Genomic DNA, 19,810 nt, shown 5'->3' on the forward strand with positions numbered 1-19,810 from the left:
AATACACACCATGTTTTGGAGATCAAATGGTACTGCACCTCACCCCAAAAGAGAACTCCATACCAACAGTGAAGATTAGAGGTGGGAACATCATAGTGTGGGGCTGTTTTTCAGCATACGGTACTGGCAAACTTCATGTCTTTGAAGGAAGGATGAATGGAAAAGTGTACCAAGACCTTCTTGATAAAAATCTGCTACCATCTACCAGGATGATGAAGATGAAACGGGGGTGGACAATGCAGCAAGACAATGATTCCAAACACAAAGAGGAAACTCTCAATTGGTTTCAAAGAAAGAAAATAAAGCTGATAGAATGGCCCAGCCAATCACCTGACTTGAATCCTAAAGAAATTCTATGGAAAGAACTAAAGATCAGAGTTAATAGAAGAGGCCCACAGAACATTCAAAATTTGAAGAATGACTGTCTGACTGACAAAAAATTGCAATGACCGCCAGTTTATTCTCGAGGGTCACTGCTATATATATAGATATATCTAGATCTATATTATACACACACACGCGGGCGCGGCTGCGGTTAACAGCATGGGGTACAGTGCGCCCCTGTTCATCGATTCAGGTGCGAATCAGGTCCGAATTTTTGCCTGAATTCTTACCTGAATAGGAATCAAGGATGCACAGGACCCTTTTTAAGGTGGATGTAAACCCGAATTTTTTTTTTTATGTCATACTGTAGAGTATAAGATTTCCTATCATTTGAGCCCAGTCTTGCCACACAGAGTTAATCCATCTCTGAGCAATCCTCTTTTATTGTTCAGTGAGAAAAATCTTGACAAACTGAGAAAAACTTTGTCAAATCCTCCCCCTTGCTGTGAGTGACAGGCGATTTACATCTCGTGTCTAGCCTAAGACACAGGCATTATTTTTTTAATTCCCTCCCCCACTCCTTTCTTCAGCAGCTCTGCCAGGATTGGTTGTTCCACACCTCAGCATGATTTGGCATGCTGAAGTCATGTGGTTACTTTCCTGTCTTTTCACTGGATGTTAGAGATCATAGCAGAAGTTCATTGTTAGAAATACACAGGAGAAATGCATATTGACAAGGGGAGTGTAGAGGTGGGCGGGGAGTCTACTGACATCACGACTCCACCCACCGAGCTCCAGACAACAGACCCACCCACAGAATCTGCAGTTTTTCTGGTCTAATAACAGACAGAGGGGAGACATTTGACAGGTAACGATACATGCAGGAGGCATGTATATCCCTATAGATAACCCCTATGGCAGTAGTTTAGAAAGGATGACATTGGTTTTACATCCACTTTAATGCAGACCACGGCCACAACGGAGCTGTGAGAATCAGCTCCATTAGGAGCCAGGCACACTCTCCTGTCATGTGAATTGAATGCAGAGAAATCCAATTTGCATATGTGTGAACCTGGCCTAACAGACCACAGCTGACAGCTACGCACGTGTCATTCTTAGTCAGTGGTTGTGCAGGCAAACATTTCTAATCATTAAGACCCCTTTCAAACTGGGGCCGCCGGTGCGTTAGCAGTAAAGCGCCGCTCGTTTTAGCAGCGCTTTTAACCCCCGCTAGCAGCCGAAGAAGGGGTTAAAAATGCCCATGTTGCAGGGCTTCTGAAGCGCTGCCCATTCATTTCAATGGGCAGGGGAGTTTTGGGAGTGCTGTATACAGCGCTCCCAAACCGCCCCAAAGATGCTGCTTGCAGGACTTTTTCTAACTTTCCGCACTGCCCCAGTATGAAAGCACTCAGGCTTTTACATTCGGGCAGCATGAGAGGCAGTTTTTAGGCACTTTACAGGAGCTATTTTTAGTGCTAAAATGCCTGAAAACTGCCTCAGTGTTAAAGGGGTCTTATGAGGGCCAATCTTTAAGACCCCTTTCACACTGGGGCATTTTTCAGGCACTTTTGGGCTAAAAATAGTGCCTTTAAAGCGTCTGAAAAATGCTTGCCCTGCAGCCCCAGCCGCTTGCAGGACGTTAGGAACGTTAGGCTTCTCCACCGCCCCTGCCATTGGAATCAATGGGCGTTTTGAGGGTGCTTTTAACCCTTTGTTTGGCCGCTGGCGGGGGTTAAAAGTATCCCGCTAGCGGGTGAAAAGCGCCGCTATTACAGCAGTAAAGTGCCACTAAAGTTAGCGGCGCTTTACAGCTGACGCGCCCTCGCCCCAATGTGAAAGCAGCCTTAGAGATTACACACACGGCTGAAGCTTTAAGTGAATTCACACTTGACAACTTACTGTGAAACTAGTCAAATATATTTTTCACTACAATGGTTTTATAAAGTAATGGCCTAAAAAGTCTCTGCAAGTTGCTGTCACATTAGTCCCTAAAATACTAGGCTAATTTCTACAGCATAAATGGATTCCTAGAAAAACAAGCTAATTATCAAAGCATTAATTGCTGCATATCCTGGGCTCTAGACAATAAAGTATTTTAGTTTGGCGTGTAGAGGTTTTATAATACCTTTTAGGTGTCTGACATCTTTAAAATCCTTGTCTATGCATGTAAAATCTTTCACATGAACTTACAATCTGCCATAAATGATCTTCTGTACTTGCATCTTAGTGCAAACTGACTATTTAACAAAGAGCTGTTCAAAACTCTGGCACTTATCCATATTAATAATGGAGTATACAATTATAGATACATGAATTATGAATGCAAAAACCCAATCTGCATAAAAGCTGCAAAACAGTTTGTTGATAACCCAGCTCTTACTTTATTGCTCGAATCACACATGAGAAATGATTGTATACATCAAACAAGATGCATTCATTTTTCCAACTGCAACAACATACCATAGAGTAGCGTGGATTAACTGCAGTGTTTAAATTTGCAGTACTGACATACCTCTCAAGTGTTCTGGTTGTGATTGTACTGTCCCCAATACAGATGATATGTTTATAAGCTCCATATTAAAGTGGGATTTTGATGGGTATTAAAGTGGTGTTCCGGCCGAAATTATACTTTTTAAATAAAAATACCCCTATAATACACAAGCTTAATGTATTCTAGTAAAGTTAGTCTGTAAACTAAGGTCTGTTTTGTTAGTTTATAGCAGTAGTTTGTTATTTTATAAACTTACAGCAGGCCGTGGCCATCTTAAGTGTGGGCATCTGAAGCCAGACTGTATTTCTTCCTGGATCTCATCCTTGCAGATCTCACACATGCTCATTGCAGCACAAGCAGTGTAATAGGTTTCAGGTCAGGTTTCCATAGCAACGGCAGTTTCAGAGGAAGTTGCCGCCCCTTCCCAGAAGGCAAACAGAAAATGATGCGATGGGCCGCGGCCAGGGAGGAGGAAGTGAAAAATGAATACAGCAGATATACAGTAGGTGCTGAGAAAAAAAATTAAAAAATATCCAATTTGTTTACAGTGCACAGTTTAGTGAGGGATGCTGAAGAGTTGTAAAAGTGGGTGGAACTCCACTTTAAAGTGTTACTAAACCCACAACAGTAAAATCTGTCTGTATATGCAGTAAAGCATGCTTGTTATACTCATTGGAGGCTCTCTCATCCTCCTCTTCTTCCACTGTCTCCAAAAAATAACCTGCTACTTACAGAGCCAGGGGACGGACTGCACATGTTCCGTTTGGTTTGTATTGCTAGAGAATTTTTATTTTCTTGGGAGGGTGCATGTGATCAGCACAGGGCCAATCAGCATTGTCTAGACAGAGGACCGGGGGGGATCATGAAAACTACTCCTACAAGGTTTACTTGAAACTGATAGAAGTCACAAGGCTGCTATATACTGCTGATGAGAAAAATGTATTTATCAGTTTATATTTACTAAAATATTTGCATTTCCATGTTCTGTGTACTGTGGGAGACCAGATATCGTGAATACTGTTCTGGGTTTCTTAACACATTAAAGAGGAACTGCAGTCTGCTCCCATAATTTGCAATAAAAACATATTTGCCATTCTGAAGCTTCCCTCCAACCACTTTGCATATTATTTTATATATACTGTAATTCTGTATGTTATGCCCCTCACTACACGTGACTGAGGTGTATTCGGGCACACTGTTAACTCCTCTCATACCAATGCATTCCAGTAGGCGCAGAATCCTTTTGAACTTTTATTGATACAAGATAGAGTAAAACTGTAACAGATACAGACAAAATGCAATTAACAAAGATCATACAATTAGTGCCATCCTATCTATCTATCTAGCTGAAGATACAATTAGTAAACATACCGAAGATGGATCCGGATGGCTAACGTAGAGCTTAGCAGCAGATGTGTATGCTTCCATGGTAGGAAAAGATGAAAATGGTGGAGGAAGCTGATGCAAGGCCTGATGGGATTGAAAGTACGGAGGCTTTCATGTACCAAATCTAGCCAGCTATACTAAATGACTACATGAAATAGGTAAGAGCAGTTATGCAAAATGGTCGCTAGATGGCAGCATAGAGCAATCTAATTAAATCAAAGGGTAAATAGGAAAATCTCAAGCCTTATTAAAGAAGGCATGACACTCCCCGCTTGGTTTCCCACGGATACCACACATCATGGCACTCCGGAGGAGAGTAACAAAATAAGTTCAGAAACAGGTCTGAGGAAAAGTTTAGGCTGGCCTTGCCTAATGACTTTAAGTTCAACTTTTCTGACGTTTCCATCTTCACTGGGAAACACTTGGGTTATCAAACCCAAAGGCCACTCGTTTCTCTTGGATTGAGAGTCTTTCATGAGAACGATGGCACCAGGCTGTAAGTTGGGTTTGCTGTCTTGCCACTTGTTCCTGGTCTGTAGATTAGACAAGTATTGTTTCTTCCACTTGTTCCAAAAGGTGTCAGCTAACACTTGTACTCTTTTCCATTGACATCTGTATAAGTCCTTTGTGTCTAGATTGACTGGAGGAGCTGTGATCACCTCAACTTTCTGAGTGAGCAAAGTGGAAGGTGTAAGCAAGAAAGGATCTTCAGGATCATTAGGTATAGATGTCAAAGGTCTGGCATTCATTACAGCTGATACTTCAGCCATGAAGGTTGTCAGAGTCTCATGTGTGAGTTTTAAAGCAGTAGCTCTTTGTAAGGACTTCCAAGTGGAGAATTTGTGGAAGCACTTGGATCCCAACAGTTGTTTAGAAATTGTTGTATGTAGTGTGGAAACCTGAGGACGGATATCTGAGTCAGATTCAGGTTCTAGCAGTACATATGTGTCCCTTACTGGAGTGGTAGGCGCTGAAGATTGGTAGGTACCAGCACTCTTCATTGTCTTTTAGAGGTGGGGCTATCTCAGCATGGTCATCCTCAAACATCTTACTCATGAATGAGAAGAAATGCCCTTTCATTTCTGTTCTTCTTTGAAAATTGGATCTGAGGGAAGAAAAGCGTTTCAAAGCTTGTTCTCTGTTGTTAGCAAGACGGGGTCTCTGCGCTTTGAAAGGCAGGGGTGCCACCCAGCTGTTTTCGTTGGTTTTGTAGAATCCCTGTCTCATTATCTCCAAGAAGATATGATCTTCAATAGATGGGCCAATTTTGTGATCTTCTTTAGTCCTTTGGAAAACTGAGCACCCTAAATGATCTCTGTCTTCATGACAAAGAAGATTAGCGGTGTAAGGGTTGGAATGAATTACACTGGCAGGCTTCTCTCTTACAAGGAATCTGTTGGTGCAAGGCTGAAATAGGGATGGACGCCCACCTTCTAGTGTCTTTGTAAAGAGAGAGTTCACGCTGGTTGGTTTGTGAACACTCCCTAGGCATACGTTGCCTATGATGACCCATCCTAGGTCTAGCTTCTGGGCATAGGGGGAGTTGTGGGGACCATTGATTTGTTTTCTCACCTTGTGAACTCTGATGATGTCCCTCCCAAGGAGAAGTGCTATCTCGGCCTGGGGATCCAGTTCAGGGATGAGATGTGCTATGCCCTTCAGATGTCCATGATGAAGTGCCACCTCTGGTGTAGGGATCTCCTCTCTATCAGTTGGGAACTGATTGCACTCGATTAGAGTTGGCAGGGGCAGGGTAGTCTGACCATTAAAGGATTCGATTTGGTAACCAATGGCTCTTCTCCCAGTTTCTTCACTTACCCCTGTACAAGTCTTAAGTAAGTATGAAGAGCCGGCTTCCTTGATTTTGAAAGTGTCAAAGAAGGCTGAGCTGGCGAGTGATCTGTTGCTTTGATCGTCCAGGATCACGTATAGCTTCACTGCCTTTTCTCTGCGACCCGTGGGGTAAACTGTGACAAGACAAATCTTAGAGCAGGATTTGTTAGACAGACCTTCTCCACAGACTTGGGTGCACCGGGGTGTAACTACAGGAGGTACTGTGTCTTGTTGCTCCCCGCCGTGCTCGTCCACTGTGGGTGAGGGGGTAAGAGTCCATGGCGCTGGCCCTGGATGTAGAGCTGTGTTGTGCTCTGAGCTGTTGCACTCAGAGCAGTTGATGCTCACCTTACAGTCTTTCCCAAGGTGAGAAGTTGATGCGCAGCACCTGTAACAAAGTCTGTTTTCCTTGAGGAAGGTTCTGCGATCTTGGAGAGTCTTTTCTCTAAAACCTCTGCACTTTGACAACGAATGAGGCTTCTTGTGAAGAGGACACTCTCTGCTTGGATCCTGTGTTGGAGATACACTTGTTTTGCGTACTGCAACAGGTGCGTCTTTGAAGTTGCGGGTTAGAGCAGGCTTACTTGACCTAGGGTGAGCAGAGTCAGATGATGAGATGTCAAAACTAGGATCATTTTTAACCTTTGCTTGATAGCGAATAAAGTCCACAAAATAAGAGAATGGTGGGAAGGGGACGTTGTGCTTTTGCTTGTACTTGGAGCCTCGTGAAATCCAGGTTTCTTGAAGGCTGTAAGGTAGCTTTTGCACTATAGAGTTAACGCCACGGGCTGTGTCCAGAAAGGCAAGGCCTGGCAAGTCTCCTTCTGCTTTGGCTATTTGGAGTTCTGTCACTAGGTCACTCAGTTCTCTCAGCTTCTGGTAGCCTTTGTTAGGAATCCTGGGAAAGTCATCTATTCTTTTAAAAAGAGAGTTTTCTATAACTTCTGGGGAACCGTAACATTCATCAACCCTTTCCCATATCATGCTCAGCCCTCGGCTTGGGTAATTAATGTTAATGTCTCTGATTCTCCTTGCATGCTCTGACGATTCATTCCCCAGCCAATTGACTAAGAGGTCGGCTTCTTCACTTGCATTTAGCTCAAGGTCTCTAGTTGCATTTCTGAAGGACGAACGCCATGCTCTATAACTTTCAGGGCGATCGTTAAACTTTGCAAGTCCCTTTGCTAACAGTTCACGTCGTGCTAAGAACTTGAAGAAATCTGACATACCTTGATTGTTGTGTGAGTAGCCAGGGGGCGCTCTGTTGTGCCAGGAACTTGGTGGGTATTTGCGGTCATCAGAGATACAGTCGCTGTGTCTTTTAACCCGTCGTTCTTCATTTTCAATTTGGTCAACTGTGACGTAGTGTTTTGATTGCCTGGCTGCAGAATGTGCTGAAAACTGACTGAGTGCGGGTTTACTTTCTTGCTTCACGTAAGGCCTGTGAATGGCAGGGGTTGAGTCCGCTCTCGGTGCTGTAAGTGGGCAGTTGTCTGGTTCGGCGTGCCGCCGCACATATTCTGAGGTACGCTCTGTACCGTCGTCGGGAACGGATTTTCTTTCAAGTACGTTGCTGAGCCGCTCACTGGTGGGCTTTGCAAGTTCTTCTAAGATGTCTGCCTCGGCCGCAGCAGCCGCTGACTCCTTCTCTGCAGCTAGTTCCTCCAATGCAGTTTCCATACGTAACTTTTCTAATTTAAGTTGCATCTCGGCAAATGCAGCTTTTATTTCTTTTTCGGCGAATGCAGCTTTTATTTTGGCCTCCTTTGCCGCAAAGTCAGCTTTTACTTTTGCAGATTCCGCCTTTGCGCGGGCAATGGCAATTGTTTCGCTTTTCACTGACCTCCTTGTGCTCATGGAGTAAACTTCTGACCTTGTTGTGAAGTGCTCTGACTTTGTCTGTGACATGGTGTCCGGCTATATGGAAGCTGATAACACTGCTGTATTACTGGCGTTCTGTATGATAGCTGTGCTTAGAAGCCTTTGCTTTGCTGCTGTTCTGTATGCCAGCCGTGCTTAGAAGCCTTCGTTTTACTGTTATGCCCCTCACTACACGTGACTGAGGTGTATTCGGGCACACTGTTAACTCCTCTCATACCAATGCATTCCAGTAGGCGCAGAATCCTTTTGAACTTTTATTGATACAAGATAGAGTAAAACTGTAACAGATACAGACAAAATGCAATTAACAAAGATCATACAATTAGTGCCATCCTATCTATCTATCTAGCTGAAGATACAATTAGTAAACATACCGAAGATGGATCCGGATGGCTAACGTAGAGCTTAGCAGCAGATGTGTATGCTTCCATGGTAGGAAAAGATGAAAATGATGGAGGAAGCTGATGCAAGGCCTGATGGGATTGAAAGTACGGAGGCTTTCATGTACCAAATCTAGCCAGCTATACTAAATGACTACATGAAATAGGTAAGAGCAGTTATGCAAAATGGTCGCTAGATGGCAGCATAGAGCAATCTAATTAAATCAAAGGGTAAATAGGAAAATCTCAAGCCTTATTAAAGAAGGCATGACACTGTACATGCCAAATATGCTGCAAAAATCTCCCTCCACTGAGTCTGGCTGCATCCATTTTAACTGTGGGCAGCTGAAGCTGCTGCCTGTTCACTTCCTGAATTTACACAGAGGCACACCTTCAGCTCGGTCATCCCCCCTCCCTTCCTGGCAAACTCTCACAAGAGTGAGAGAGAGAGAGAGAGCTGTGCATGATCTCATAAGCCTAGGCTTTTTACTAGACAAGAAACAGGAAGTGGACTGTATAAGGGATTTACTGGCAGAAAAAAAAAGGTTTTACTATCCAAAGTTAAAACAACAAGGGAAGAAGATTTACTAGATGGAAAGATGAAAAAATGACTGAAGTTCCACTTTAAGTTAGAAATTGTCAATCTTGGAGGGTTAATTTTACCACTCTTATGTACTATACACTTACTTCAGCCTACCATCTTTATTTCAATATTAATCCTCATAGATAAAAAGTGGAAGGGTGTAATAAAAACACGTATTGCCTGTAAAGTCTAGATAATTGCTTTCATTTTCAAATGTTATCCATAAAAAATGAGACTGGATTTTTTAAAACATAATTTTTCTTGATTTTTAATTCCATTGTGAATTACTCTTCAAGATGAATTACTTTCTTGAGGGGAAAAGTATGACTTCACTTTTTGCTTACAATAATGAACCTGAGCTCATTCAGTTCTTAGCAATAGCAGACAAAATGATTTACTTTCACAGTACTTTTAAAGTATTAGCACTTCTTTTTTGTCAGAGGGAACCAGTAACCTGTGTGCAGCATGCCAGCATTGTTTCAAATTGATCAGCAACAACAGCAGTATATACTGTATCTGTGAAGGCTTTCAATCTTTCAGATGATGCCAACTATAGCTTTTTACTTTAGGGCAGTAGCATAGTCCACGGCACCCGACAGATGACTTCATTTTCTTTCCATCCACACCAGGTGGAAGGAAAAAAAAAAAAAAAGATAAAATCGCTTGATTTCCCCATTATAGTTAATGTTGATGGGGAATTTCCTCCTGTAGCGCTATTGTGTTCTGCCAGCAGGGGAGCACAGGGAGCCTTCCCAGCCAATAGAACACAATGATCACTGCTAGTGACTATAGCCTGCCTGGCAGCAAGCAAATGTTTAAAAAAAAAAGGGAAGAAAACTGACAAGCTGGTTGTACCCAAGTTGACTGATGGATCAACTTGGTACACTTAGCTTACCCATACCTGGATCAAATCTCACACGGTCCTTGCTGAACCGTCCAAACTTCAATCCATGTATGGCTGACATAAACCACATGTAAAATATAATCTGAATAGGTGCTTTGTATTGATCACTTGATAATATTTATTTTAGTAAAATACCACAAAGATTATTTTTCATAAGCAGAGTTTTCAAGCCAATAATTTACAACTTTCTATGTACATTTAGGCCCCTTTCACACTACAGCCACTTCAAAGTCGCGCGATTTTGTGTAACTTGCATTAAAGTCGGACCAAAGTAGTACAGGGACTACTTTGAAGTCGGTGAGACTTGAAGTCGCACAGATATGAATGGTACTCATTGGAAATCATAGGGTACAACTTGTCACGCGACTTTGCAGTTCCAAGTCACAAGAAAATTCGCACAAGTGTGAAAGGGACCTTACTGGAAAAATCAGCAGCTTATACTTGGTTTAGTTGTGGGTTTTACGCATAGCAAGAAAGTATGTACATTTTACTTCAAGAGTAATTGCCATGTGCTGCATTTGGAAAATTATTTTTAAAATACAACAAACCACCACAACAGTTGCACTGACTAAACAACTGTAGTTCATATGTATTAATTGTTGTATGAACAAATACATTGCAAAGGTCACTGTAAATAAGTGACGCTCTTCAAACTTTAACGCTCCTAAGGGCCCTTTCACATGGACAGGTCTGTTTAATTTTTTCTGGCGGACCTGATTGGGCCTTCCAGTCTCCTATATGGAGGAGGGGGGGTGTCAACAAACATGTGTCCGTTGACACCCGCTAACCTCCGATCCTATCAACTAAAAACAGACAGATTTCCTCTATGGGTGGTCGGATGTATACAGACTGCCTGTCAGTTGACAACCGTCAACATCCAATCCTGTCCGTTAAAAACAAATGGATGGGGAACGGATCGGATGGCAGTTGTGTGTAAATGGACAGGTAGTCTGTTTATATCCAACCACTCAGAGGAAAGTCCTCTGTTTTTAGCAAGCAGGATCAGATGTCGGCGGGTGTCAACGGATACATGTCCATTGACACCCGCCGCTGCATACAGGAGACTGGAGGGTCTGGTCATTGTTTAGAAAATATTAAAATCCTAACAAAACACACAGTAGAACAGTAAGGGCTGCTTCACACCACAGTTTCAGCACTCCAGATGCAGTTTTACATGCACATTTAGACATGCTTTTGATGCGTTTTTCACATTCCCGTTTGTTTTTTCTCCTTTTTTTATTTGGACTCTTGCAAAATCTTAGGACAGCGATTTCTTATGTGCGCTCCAGTTCATTTACATGCGTTTTGAAGTGTTCCAGGTGAAAAAACTGCAGCCGGTGGTGCTTTTGTTGAAAGCACTAAAATGGACTGCACAAGTGTAAACTAGGGCCATTGGAATGCATGTCAGATATCTTTTAAAAATGTACTGGAAAACAACTGGTGTGAGCCCGCCATTAAACAATTTAAAAAATGCAGAATAATTTTAGCCTTTAGCTTATGGAAATGTTCTTATGCAACAGAAAAAAGGTCAGAGGCATGTTAGGATATAAATAAAATGGAAAATCTTGAGGGTGTACAAAAGGTAACACAAAACTTCAAGGAGGGCAAAGGAAGGGGAGCTTCAGTAAACAAACAGAAGTACTTTAAATAACCAAATCAGAAAATAGCAACCAATCTCAGAAGACTTGATGTTTATTTTCTAAATAAATCTAATGAGAACGTTTTTCAATATTACTAATGTAAATACAAATTCACAAAATATTAATTTAACCCCTTCATGATGGAAGGTAAACTAATCCTAATGCCTGAACACAATTTTGCAACTTTGACACGTTAGTAAAACTGTACATATGATCGCAACTACTTTGTGTATACATGTAGATTGCATCTCGTATTTTTCAGGACAAATTTGGTTTTCATGAGAGCCCATTGACTTGAATAGAAGTCGCACCACAAGTTGGACCATGATGATCTGACTTGCGGTGCGACTTGTGGGCTGAGGAGCTTGAAGGGGAACCCTCGCCAAAATGAAAAAAATATAAAACTGGCCTGGGGTTCCCCCCAAGAGCATACCAGACTCTTATCTGAGCATGCAGACCGGCAGATCAGGAAAAGGGACCATACCAGGGGGACAAGGGTCTCTCCCTAACAACCCTGGCCAGGGGTTGTCTGGGTCTGTGGGCGGGGGGGCTGTTATCAGAATCTGGAAGCCCCCTTTAGCCCCCCAGATCCCAGCCCCCACCCTATGTGAATGGGTAGGGGTACATCATACCCCTACCCATTCAGCCCAAAAAAAAGTGTTAAAAATAAAAAAGTACACAGATTTTTGACAAAGTAATTTATTAAAGCAGCTCCGGCGTCTCTTCTCCTTCCAATTTCTTCTCCCTCCGGTGAGGTCTTCATCCTTCGGTTCTTCTCCCCTCTCCGCTGAGGTCTTCTTCCGCTGCCAGTTTTCCTTATCCCTTATGTTTATAAAGGACAAGGCAAAGCACTTTATAACCCATGTTAATAAGGATTAATAAGGATCACATTAATGTGGTGCGGGAAACTCTGCGACTCCACTGCCCTTGTGATCTGCAGCGGGTGTCAGTGCAAAATGACATCCCAATGCAGGTGGTAAACAAAGTGCATTTGCCCGCACTGGATCAATCCGGTTGCAGCGTAGTTCCAAAAATGCTGCATGCACGACTTTGGTGCAATATGGTGCAATTTGAGCCCAATCAAAATGACGCATTTGACAAAAGGATACATGTCAAAAGTAAATAAAAACCGTTATTAACAAGCCCTGTATTTGAAAATAAATAAATAAAATTGTCCCCCAGAGTAAATTGCAAAAAACAAAATCTGCCGGCAGGCAAACACGGCCGCTCTCATCGCTTGACACTTGCCAAATGACAGCACAGCTTCCCCCCACTACTAAGTGAACAAGGGGGGGGGGGTTGACATCACCAAGCGACCCCAAATCTATGATGTCTCAGAGACCCCACCCATGACATCATAGGGGTGGGGCTACCCAGCGACATCTTTGGGTGACCTAGCCCCTGTGTTTACTTTGCGACGGGGGAAACATTGCCATGCCATGTGAAATACTTAGGAACGTGAACAGACCTTATTCCTTTAGTAAATCAACCTCAATGTCTTTTTTGAGAATACAGCGGAGCCCTTGAATATATTCCCTACACACAAGGATAATGAATGGGTCCTAAAAAATGTCTCAGCAATCCTGAATTGACTTCAAGCATAGAGAGTAAAACTATCCAATGATTCTTAACTTTTTTTAATGATTGTAATGGTTGGTGGAAGCAGTGCAGGGCCTGTCGGGAATTAAAAACTGCATTTATTATTGCTCCAAATAATGAGTAACGTGATGCTAAACCTGTCTCCAATCTAGGAGTAGATGTTAATGTTTATAAAGTTGCTGTAGTGCTCTCTGTATGGTACCTCTGACAAGCTTCATTCCAATTGCCTTTTTCCAAAAAGGTAAGTTCTGCAAAAAACATCTACTACAACAGAAATTGGGAATTACTAGATGTGGAACTGACTGGAGGGAGCCAGTAATTTAGTGATATTTTAGATCAACCATAAAAATCCATCATACTTGTAAACATGGACGTGCACACAGGGTGTGTCGGATGTGCCTGGGCACACCCTATGTTGCGCCACCCTTTCCCCCCGCAACACTGTTGGCTTTCCTCCTCTCCTACCAGCTGCTGCAGGGGAGCATTTCAGGATGGAGAGTGGGGAAGGGGCCAATAAATATGTCCTTTTCACACTGCTTGTGATAGCCTGTGTTTCTTACATTCTGTAAAAGAAAATTTCTCCTACAAAATTACATCAAAATCTTTGGTTTCATAGGATTCACCATAAATTTCTCCTTCCTTTCTTGCTTTTTTGATGTATCAGATATGAGCCAATCTATAATGGGCAGAAACCCTGGCAGACCCTTGAGAGGTTTGTTCTTACAAGAAATTAGACAGCAACGAGCATATCAAACTCTGCGTTTTTTTTTCCCCCTATAGTCTTCCTTTAAACATCAAAAGCAAAGGTTTTATATTACAAAAGTGCCTTGAAAAAGTATTCATACCCCTTGACATTTTCCACATTTTTTCATGTTACAACCAAAAACGTAAATGGATTTTATTTGGATTTTATGTGATAGACCAACACAAAGTGGTACATATTTGTGAAGTGGAAGGAAAATGATAAATGGGTTTCAACATTTTTTACAAATAAATATGTGAAAAGTGTGTCATGCATTTGTATTCAGCCCCCCGAGTCGATAATTTGTAGAACCACCTTTTGCTGCAATTACAGCTGCGAGACTTTTTTGGTATGTCTCTACCAGCTTTGCACATCTAGAGTGACATTTTGCAAAATAGCTCAAGCTCTGTCAGATTTGATGGAGAGTGTCTGAATAGTACATTTTCAAGTCTGGCCACAGATTCTCAATTGAATTTAGGTCTGGACTTTGACTAGGCCATTCTAACACATGAATATGCTTTGATCGAACCCATTCCATTCTAGCTCTGGCTGTATGTTTAGGGTCATTGTCCTGCTGGAAGGTGACCCCCCCCCTTTAGTCTCAAGTCTTTTGCAGACTCCAACAGGTTTTCGTCTAAGATTGCCCTGTATTTGGCTCCATCCATCTTCCCATCAACTTTGACCTGCTTCCCAGTCCCTGCTGAAGAAAAGCATCCCCACAACATGCTGTTGCCACCACAATGTTTCACAGTGGGGATGGTGTGTTCAGGGTGATGTGTAGTGTTAGTTTCAAGGGGTATAAACACTCTTTCAAGGCACTGTAGTTATTAAGCTATCATTGCCACATCTTTTGCTTTTTTTATCATCATTTTGAATTGTTCTACACCCATGTGTCAGCCAAAAAAGTGGAGGGAGAATATCAAATCAAGGTGCAGTGCATAGCTTTAAAAATAAAATGCCAAAAATACCTTTCAACCTCAATGGAGTTCACATCCAGGATGACAAAACTGTCCCACACCCGACCCAACTGGATCATTTCAGGATAATCTTCTCACGCAAAACGACAACATTTTTGCACAATAAATTCCCCCCATTTTGCTCCTTGAATAATGTCTACAAATAATTTGCATCTGGGTCATAAATAGAGGTGTCCTCATACCGGGGGGGTTGACTTGTATGATGCCCGAGCATGAATGTCCCACCTCCCTCGCTGGCCTGCACTGTGCCAGGTCGGAGTGCACACCTTGTGCGCAAACTGACGAAAAAGTGCAAAAGCTTGGCACATCTATATCCTTACTTCCTATGTGGGCACAAATGGATCTAAACTGCTCCAGCTTTCAAGAGCCATGCTCGGGTATAGTTACCAATCACACAGAGTCCAACTAAATCAAGCCCCAGACCACCATATGCTTGGGCACAGTACATACACACTTAATGTGAGTATACCTGGCTTATGTCAGTAATGCTCCCTTTTTTAATATCTATAGAAATAGCAAAAAGGTACAGAGGATATTACCACCACAATAATCAGTTAGTGTAAAATTAACAGCTTGAGAAAGACCAAAATCACACCAGTTGTGTTATATGTACAGTACATTCTTACAAAAATACAGAGCACTTAATGCATATGCCACCATCATAAAAATGACAGAGGTCATTAAAAACTCAGCAGACTCAGGGTACCCCCACATGGACCCTACACAGTAAATCAGAAATATCAGGCTAGATGGCAATTTTTCCTTTCTGAGCATAAGCACTAAAATACTAAATAAGAAAATGATCCTCCTCTTCCAGCCTCTATGTAAATCACATTCAGGATGATAAAGTGTCTTAACCCTGATCCAAAAAGATCACTTCTGGATAATCTTCTCAAGCAAAAAGACAACCAGGGGATATAACTCTACCTTTTGTGCATCGCATGCCTTAGTAAATCCAGATATCACCTGGTAAAAGTAGCATTGACATCATCACTGTGCTGAACATAACCTGTGCAAAGAGCAGAGATGTAGGAGGGACCCAGCCAGTCCACCCACTACAGGCGGCCTGCAGAAAACTACAGGAGGAGGCGGAGCAAAGACCAGTCACCCTGCACAAGGAGAGGGAGCAGCAGTGGCCAGCCTGGATTACAAGAAGCTCCTGCACAGAGGCAAGTTTTCACACAGGATTACTGCACAAATCTGGAAGAAATACAAAAAGCAAACCAAGATTCAATTAAGAATACATATGAAATCTTGTATTTATAATATCTTATCCCAGAGTTCAGTTTTAATCATCCAACCAGAATCCTTTCATGTAGGGTTGTCCCGATACCACTTTTTTAGGACAGAGTACAAGTACCGATACTTTTTTTTTTATGTCACGTGACAGTGTTTTTTGTTTTTTTTTTGTTTTTTTTTTTAACAATGCTTTCCTTTTTTTCGGGGGGGGGGGGGGGGGGGGGTGAACGGTGTGTGTTTTTTTTTTTTTATTTATTTACAATTTTTATTTTTCACAATATTTTTTTTATTCTTTATTGCAATATGTGTTTTTTTTTTTTAATCAGCCGTGTTGGGGGGCTTTGGTGAGATATCAGCGGTCTTAACAGACCTCTGATATCTCCCCCTTGAGACAGAGAAAGAGACAGAGGATAGAGATTCCCCAGTCCCTTTCTCTGCAGCCTCAGCTGCACTGAAAATGAATGGAGAGAAGACAGCGGCTCCTCTCCATTCATAAACTGACACATCATAATCACAAGAGATTACAATGTTTCAGTTATGTGAATGGACAGAGTCAGCTGACTCTGTCCATTCACAAAGGAAGGAGGAGGAGGACAGCAGAACGGAGGGGACAGCGGAGAGGCACAGCAGAACGGAGGGGACAGCGGAGAGGCACAGCAGAACGGAGGGGACAGCGGAGAGGCACAGCAGAACGGAGGGGACAGCGGAGAGGCACAGCAGAACGGAGGGGACCAAGAAGGAGAGGGGGACAGCGGAACGGAGGGGGGCAGAGGAACGGAGGGGGCATGGAGGAGGATGCAGTGACAGTCAGCGGTGATCGCGTGTGGGGGAGTTACAAGCACCTCTGTATGTCACTAAAGCAGCTGAAAGCCGCGGGGGAAGAAGCTTGTAACTCCCCCACGCGCCGATCACTGCTGACAGTCCAGGTATCGGGGGAAGCATCGGGAGCTTTTGCCCGAGTACAAGTACTTGGGCAAATGCTCGGTATTGGTCCCAATACCGATACTAGTATCGGTATCGGGACAACCCTACTTTCATGTATGAAAAAACACACACCAAAAGTCTAATTACATATTCTGACACTTGTTTGCTTAGAGCCAATTTGGAAACTGTTGCATGTGTGCACACATCTTGTCACAAAGCGGAAATCACTCAGCAATACAGACTATTCTTTAATCCTTATGCTGCTAGCATTGGTAAATAGATAGGAAAGTACAGTGGGAATGGAAAGTATTCAAGCCCCCTTAAATTTTTCACTCTTTGTTACATTGCAGCCATTTGCTAAAATCATTTAAGTTCATTTTTTTCCTCATTAATGTACACACAGCACCCCATATTGACAGAAAAACACAGAATTGTTCACATTTTTGCAGATTTATTAAAAAAGAAAAACTGAAATATCACATGGTCCTAAGTATTCAGACCCTTTGCTCAGTATTTAGTAGAAGCACCCTTTTGATCTAATACAGCCATGAGTCTTTTTGGGAAAGATGCAACAAGTTTTTCACACCTGGATTTGGGGATCCTCTGCCATTCCTCCTTGCAGATCCTCTCCAGTTCTGTTAGGTTGGATGGTAAACTTTGGTGGACAGCCATTTTTACGTCTCTCCAGAGATGCTCAATTGGGTTTAAGTCAGGGCTCTGGCTGGGACATTCAAGAACAGTCACGGAGTTGTTGTGAAGCCACTCCTTCGTTATTTTAGCTGTGTGCTTAGGGTCATTGTCTTGTTGGAAGGTGAACCTTCTGCCCAGTCTGAGGTCCTGAGCACTCTGGAGAAGGTTTTCGTCCAGGATATCCCTGCACTTGGCCACATTCATCTTTCCCTCGATTGCAACCAGTCGTCCTGTCCCTGCAGTTGAAAAACACCCCCACAGCATGATGCTGCCACCACCATGCTTCACTGTTGGGACTGTATTGGACAGGTGATGAGCAGTGCCTAGTTTTCTCCACACATACCGCTTAGAATTAAGGCCAAAAAGTTCTATCTTGGTCTCACCAGACCAGAGAATCTTATTTCTCACCCTCTTGGAGTCCTTCAGGTGTTTTTTGGCAAACTCCATGCAGGCTTTCATGTGTCTTGCACTGAGGAGAGGCTTCCGTCGGGCCACTCTGCCATAAAGCCCCGACTGGTGGAGGGCTGCAGTGATGGTTGACTTTCTACAACTCTCTCCCATCTCCCAACTGCATCTCTGGAGCTCAGCCACAGTGATCTTTGGGTTCTTCTTTACCTCTCTCACCAAGGCTCTTCTCCCCCGATAGCTCAGTTTGGCTGGACAGCCAGCTCTAGGAAGGGTTCTGGTAGTCTCAAACGTTTTCCATTTAGGGATTATGGAGGCCACTGTGCTCTTAGGAACCTTAAGTGCAACAGAAATTTTTTTGGAACCTTGGCCAGATCTTTGCCTTGCCACAATTCTGTCTCTGAGCTCTTCAGGCAGTTCCTTTGACCTCATGATTCTCATTTGCTCTGACATGCACTGTGAGCTGTAAGGTCTTATATAGACAGGTGTGTGGCTTTCCTAATCAAGTCCAATCAGGATAATCAAACACAGCTGGACTCAAATGAAGGTATAGAACCATCTCAAGGATGATCAGAAGAAATGGACAGCACCTGAGTTAAATATATGAGTGTCACAGCAAAGGGTCTGAATACTTAGGACCATGTGATATTTCAGTTTTTCTTTTTTTAATAAATATGCAAAAATGTCAACAATTCTGTGTTTTTCTGTCAATATGGGGTGCTGTGTGTACATTAATGAGGAAAAAAAATGAACTTAAATGATTTTAGCAAATGGCTGCAATATAACAAAGAGTGAAAAATTGAAGGGGGTCTGAATACTTTCCGCCCCCACTGTATATCATATTTACTTATTTTACATTTCTTCAGTTGCCTCCTAGCTTTCAGGCATATGTGCCAAATGATGTCATACATCACTGGAATCTTAAGGGGGGGGGGGTTCTCAGCTAAGTACACCCTCCTGCCTGAATGCTTGAACTAAGGGCAGATGGATTCCAGGAAGTTGATACTTCATGAATCATCTGCCCTTATTCAAAACTTGTTTAATTTATACAACTTCAATGCCTGGAACCAGTTCAAACAGGTGATGGGCATTTATCAGAGACAACCATCTGCTGGCATCCAGCAACACAGGTAATTTAAAGCCTCAGAGGAAAGTAAAAATCCTTCCTTGCAGTGGGGCAGCAGCCATACTATAAGGGTTAAATGCTGTTTGAGTCTAGGGGCCTTGGAAAATCTCCTCTACCCTGCTACACTTCAGCAGTGGACTGCTTCTAGACATCCTCATCTCCAATATAGGACCATGGGCTCTACATTGTTATCAGAGAACCTGAGACCACTGAAGCATTGGTGAGAAGTGACTTCGGGAATTGGTCCAACAGTGCAAAGGGAGCTTTCAGGAGTGGAGGATCAGGTAAGTAAAACTGCTCTACAGGTCACTTAAACCTAAATGAGTATTTAAAGTGGAATTTAAGCCTAACATAACTATTTCTAAAAATGATCCCTCCCCCTTCCTCCTACCTATCCTGCCTACCCAGTGTAAAAAACATCTGTATACTTACCTTTTTTTAGCCAGGTCTGGTCATGTGGTCCTGCAGATCCGGCTCAGATGTGTCATGAAGCACTCCGCAATGGCTGGGAGTCCCATGAGTGGTGACATCCCTCATAGGCTCCCATGGCCCAGCCGTTGTTGTGCACTCCCTCCTTTCCCCTGCAGCAGTTGCTCACTGACATATGAAGTTGCAGGATCACGTGACCAGACTAAAAAAAAGGCAGGTAGACAGAACTTTTTTTTTTACACATTAAGAATAATTAG

The 19,810-nt window shown here is 42.8% G+C and overlaps 2 protein-coding genes across 25 annotated transcripts in view; both read right to left on the reverse strand.

The window, feature by feature from the left end:
* Window positions 1-19,810, reverse strand: part of KCNMA1 (potassium calcium-activated channel subfamily M alpha 1) — a 1,086,632-nt gene that overhangs the window by 834,970 nt on the left and 231,852 nt on the right. The window lies entirely within an intron of this gene.
* LOC141105427 (uncharacterized) lies at window positions 5,126-8,361 on the reverse strand. Its single transcript, XM_073595284.1, has 2 exons — window positions 8,290-8,361; window positions 5,126-8,193 (listed from the first exon to the last, which is right to left on the reverse strand). The coding sequence occupies exon 2, from the start codon at window positions 7,940-7,942 to the stop codon at window positions 5,126-5,128; it is 2,817 nt and encodes a 938-aa protein (XP_073451385.1). The 5' UTR covers window positions 7,943-8,193; window positions 8,290-8,361.

The sequence above is a fragment of the Aquarana catesbeiana genome, linkage group LG08 (genome assembly GCF_042186555.1).
Source record: "Aquarana catesbeiana isolate 2022-GZ linkage group LG08, ASM4218655v1, whole genome shotgun sequence".
NCBI lineage: Eukaryota > Metazoa > Chordata > Amphibia > Anura > Ranidae > Aquarana > Aquarana catesbeiana.

What these genes read in the sequence shown, in the direction of transcription:
- LOC141105427 (XM_073595284.1), bottom strand. Translation starts at nt 7,942, where the DNA reads ATGTCACAGACAAAGTCAGAGCACTTCACAACAAGGTCAGAAGTTTAC.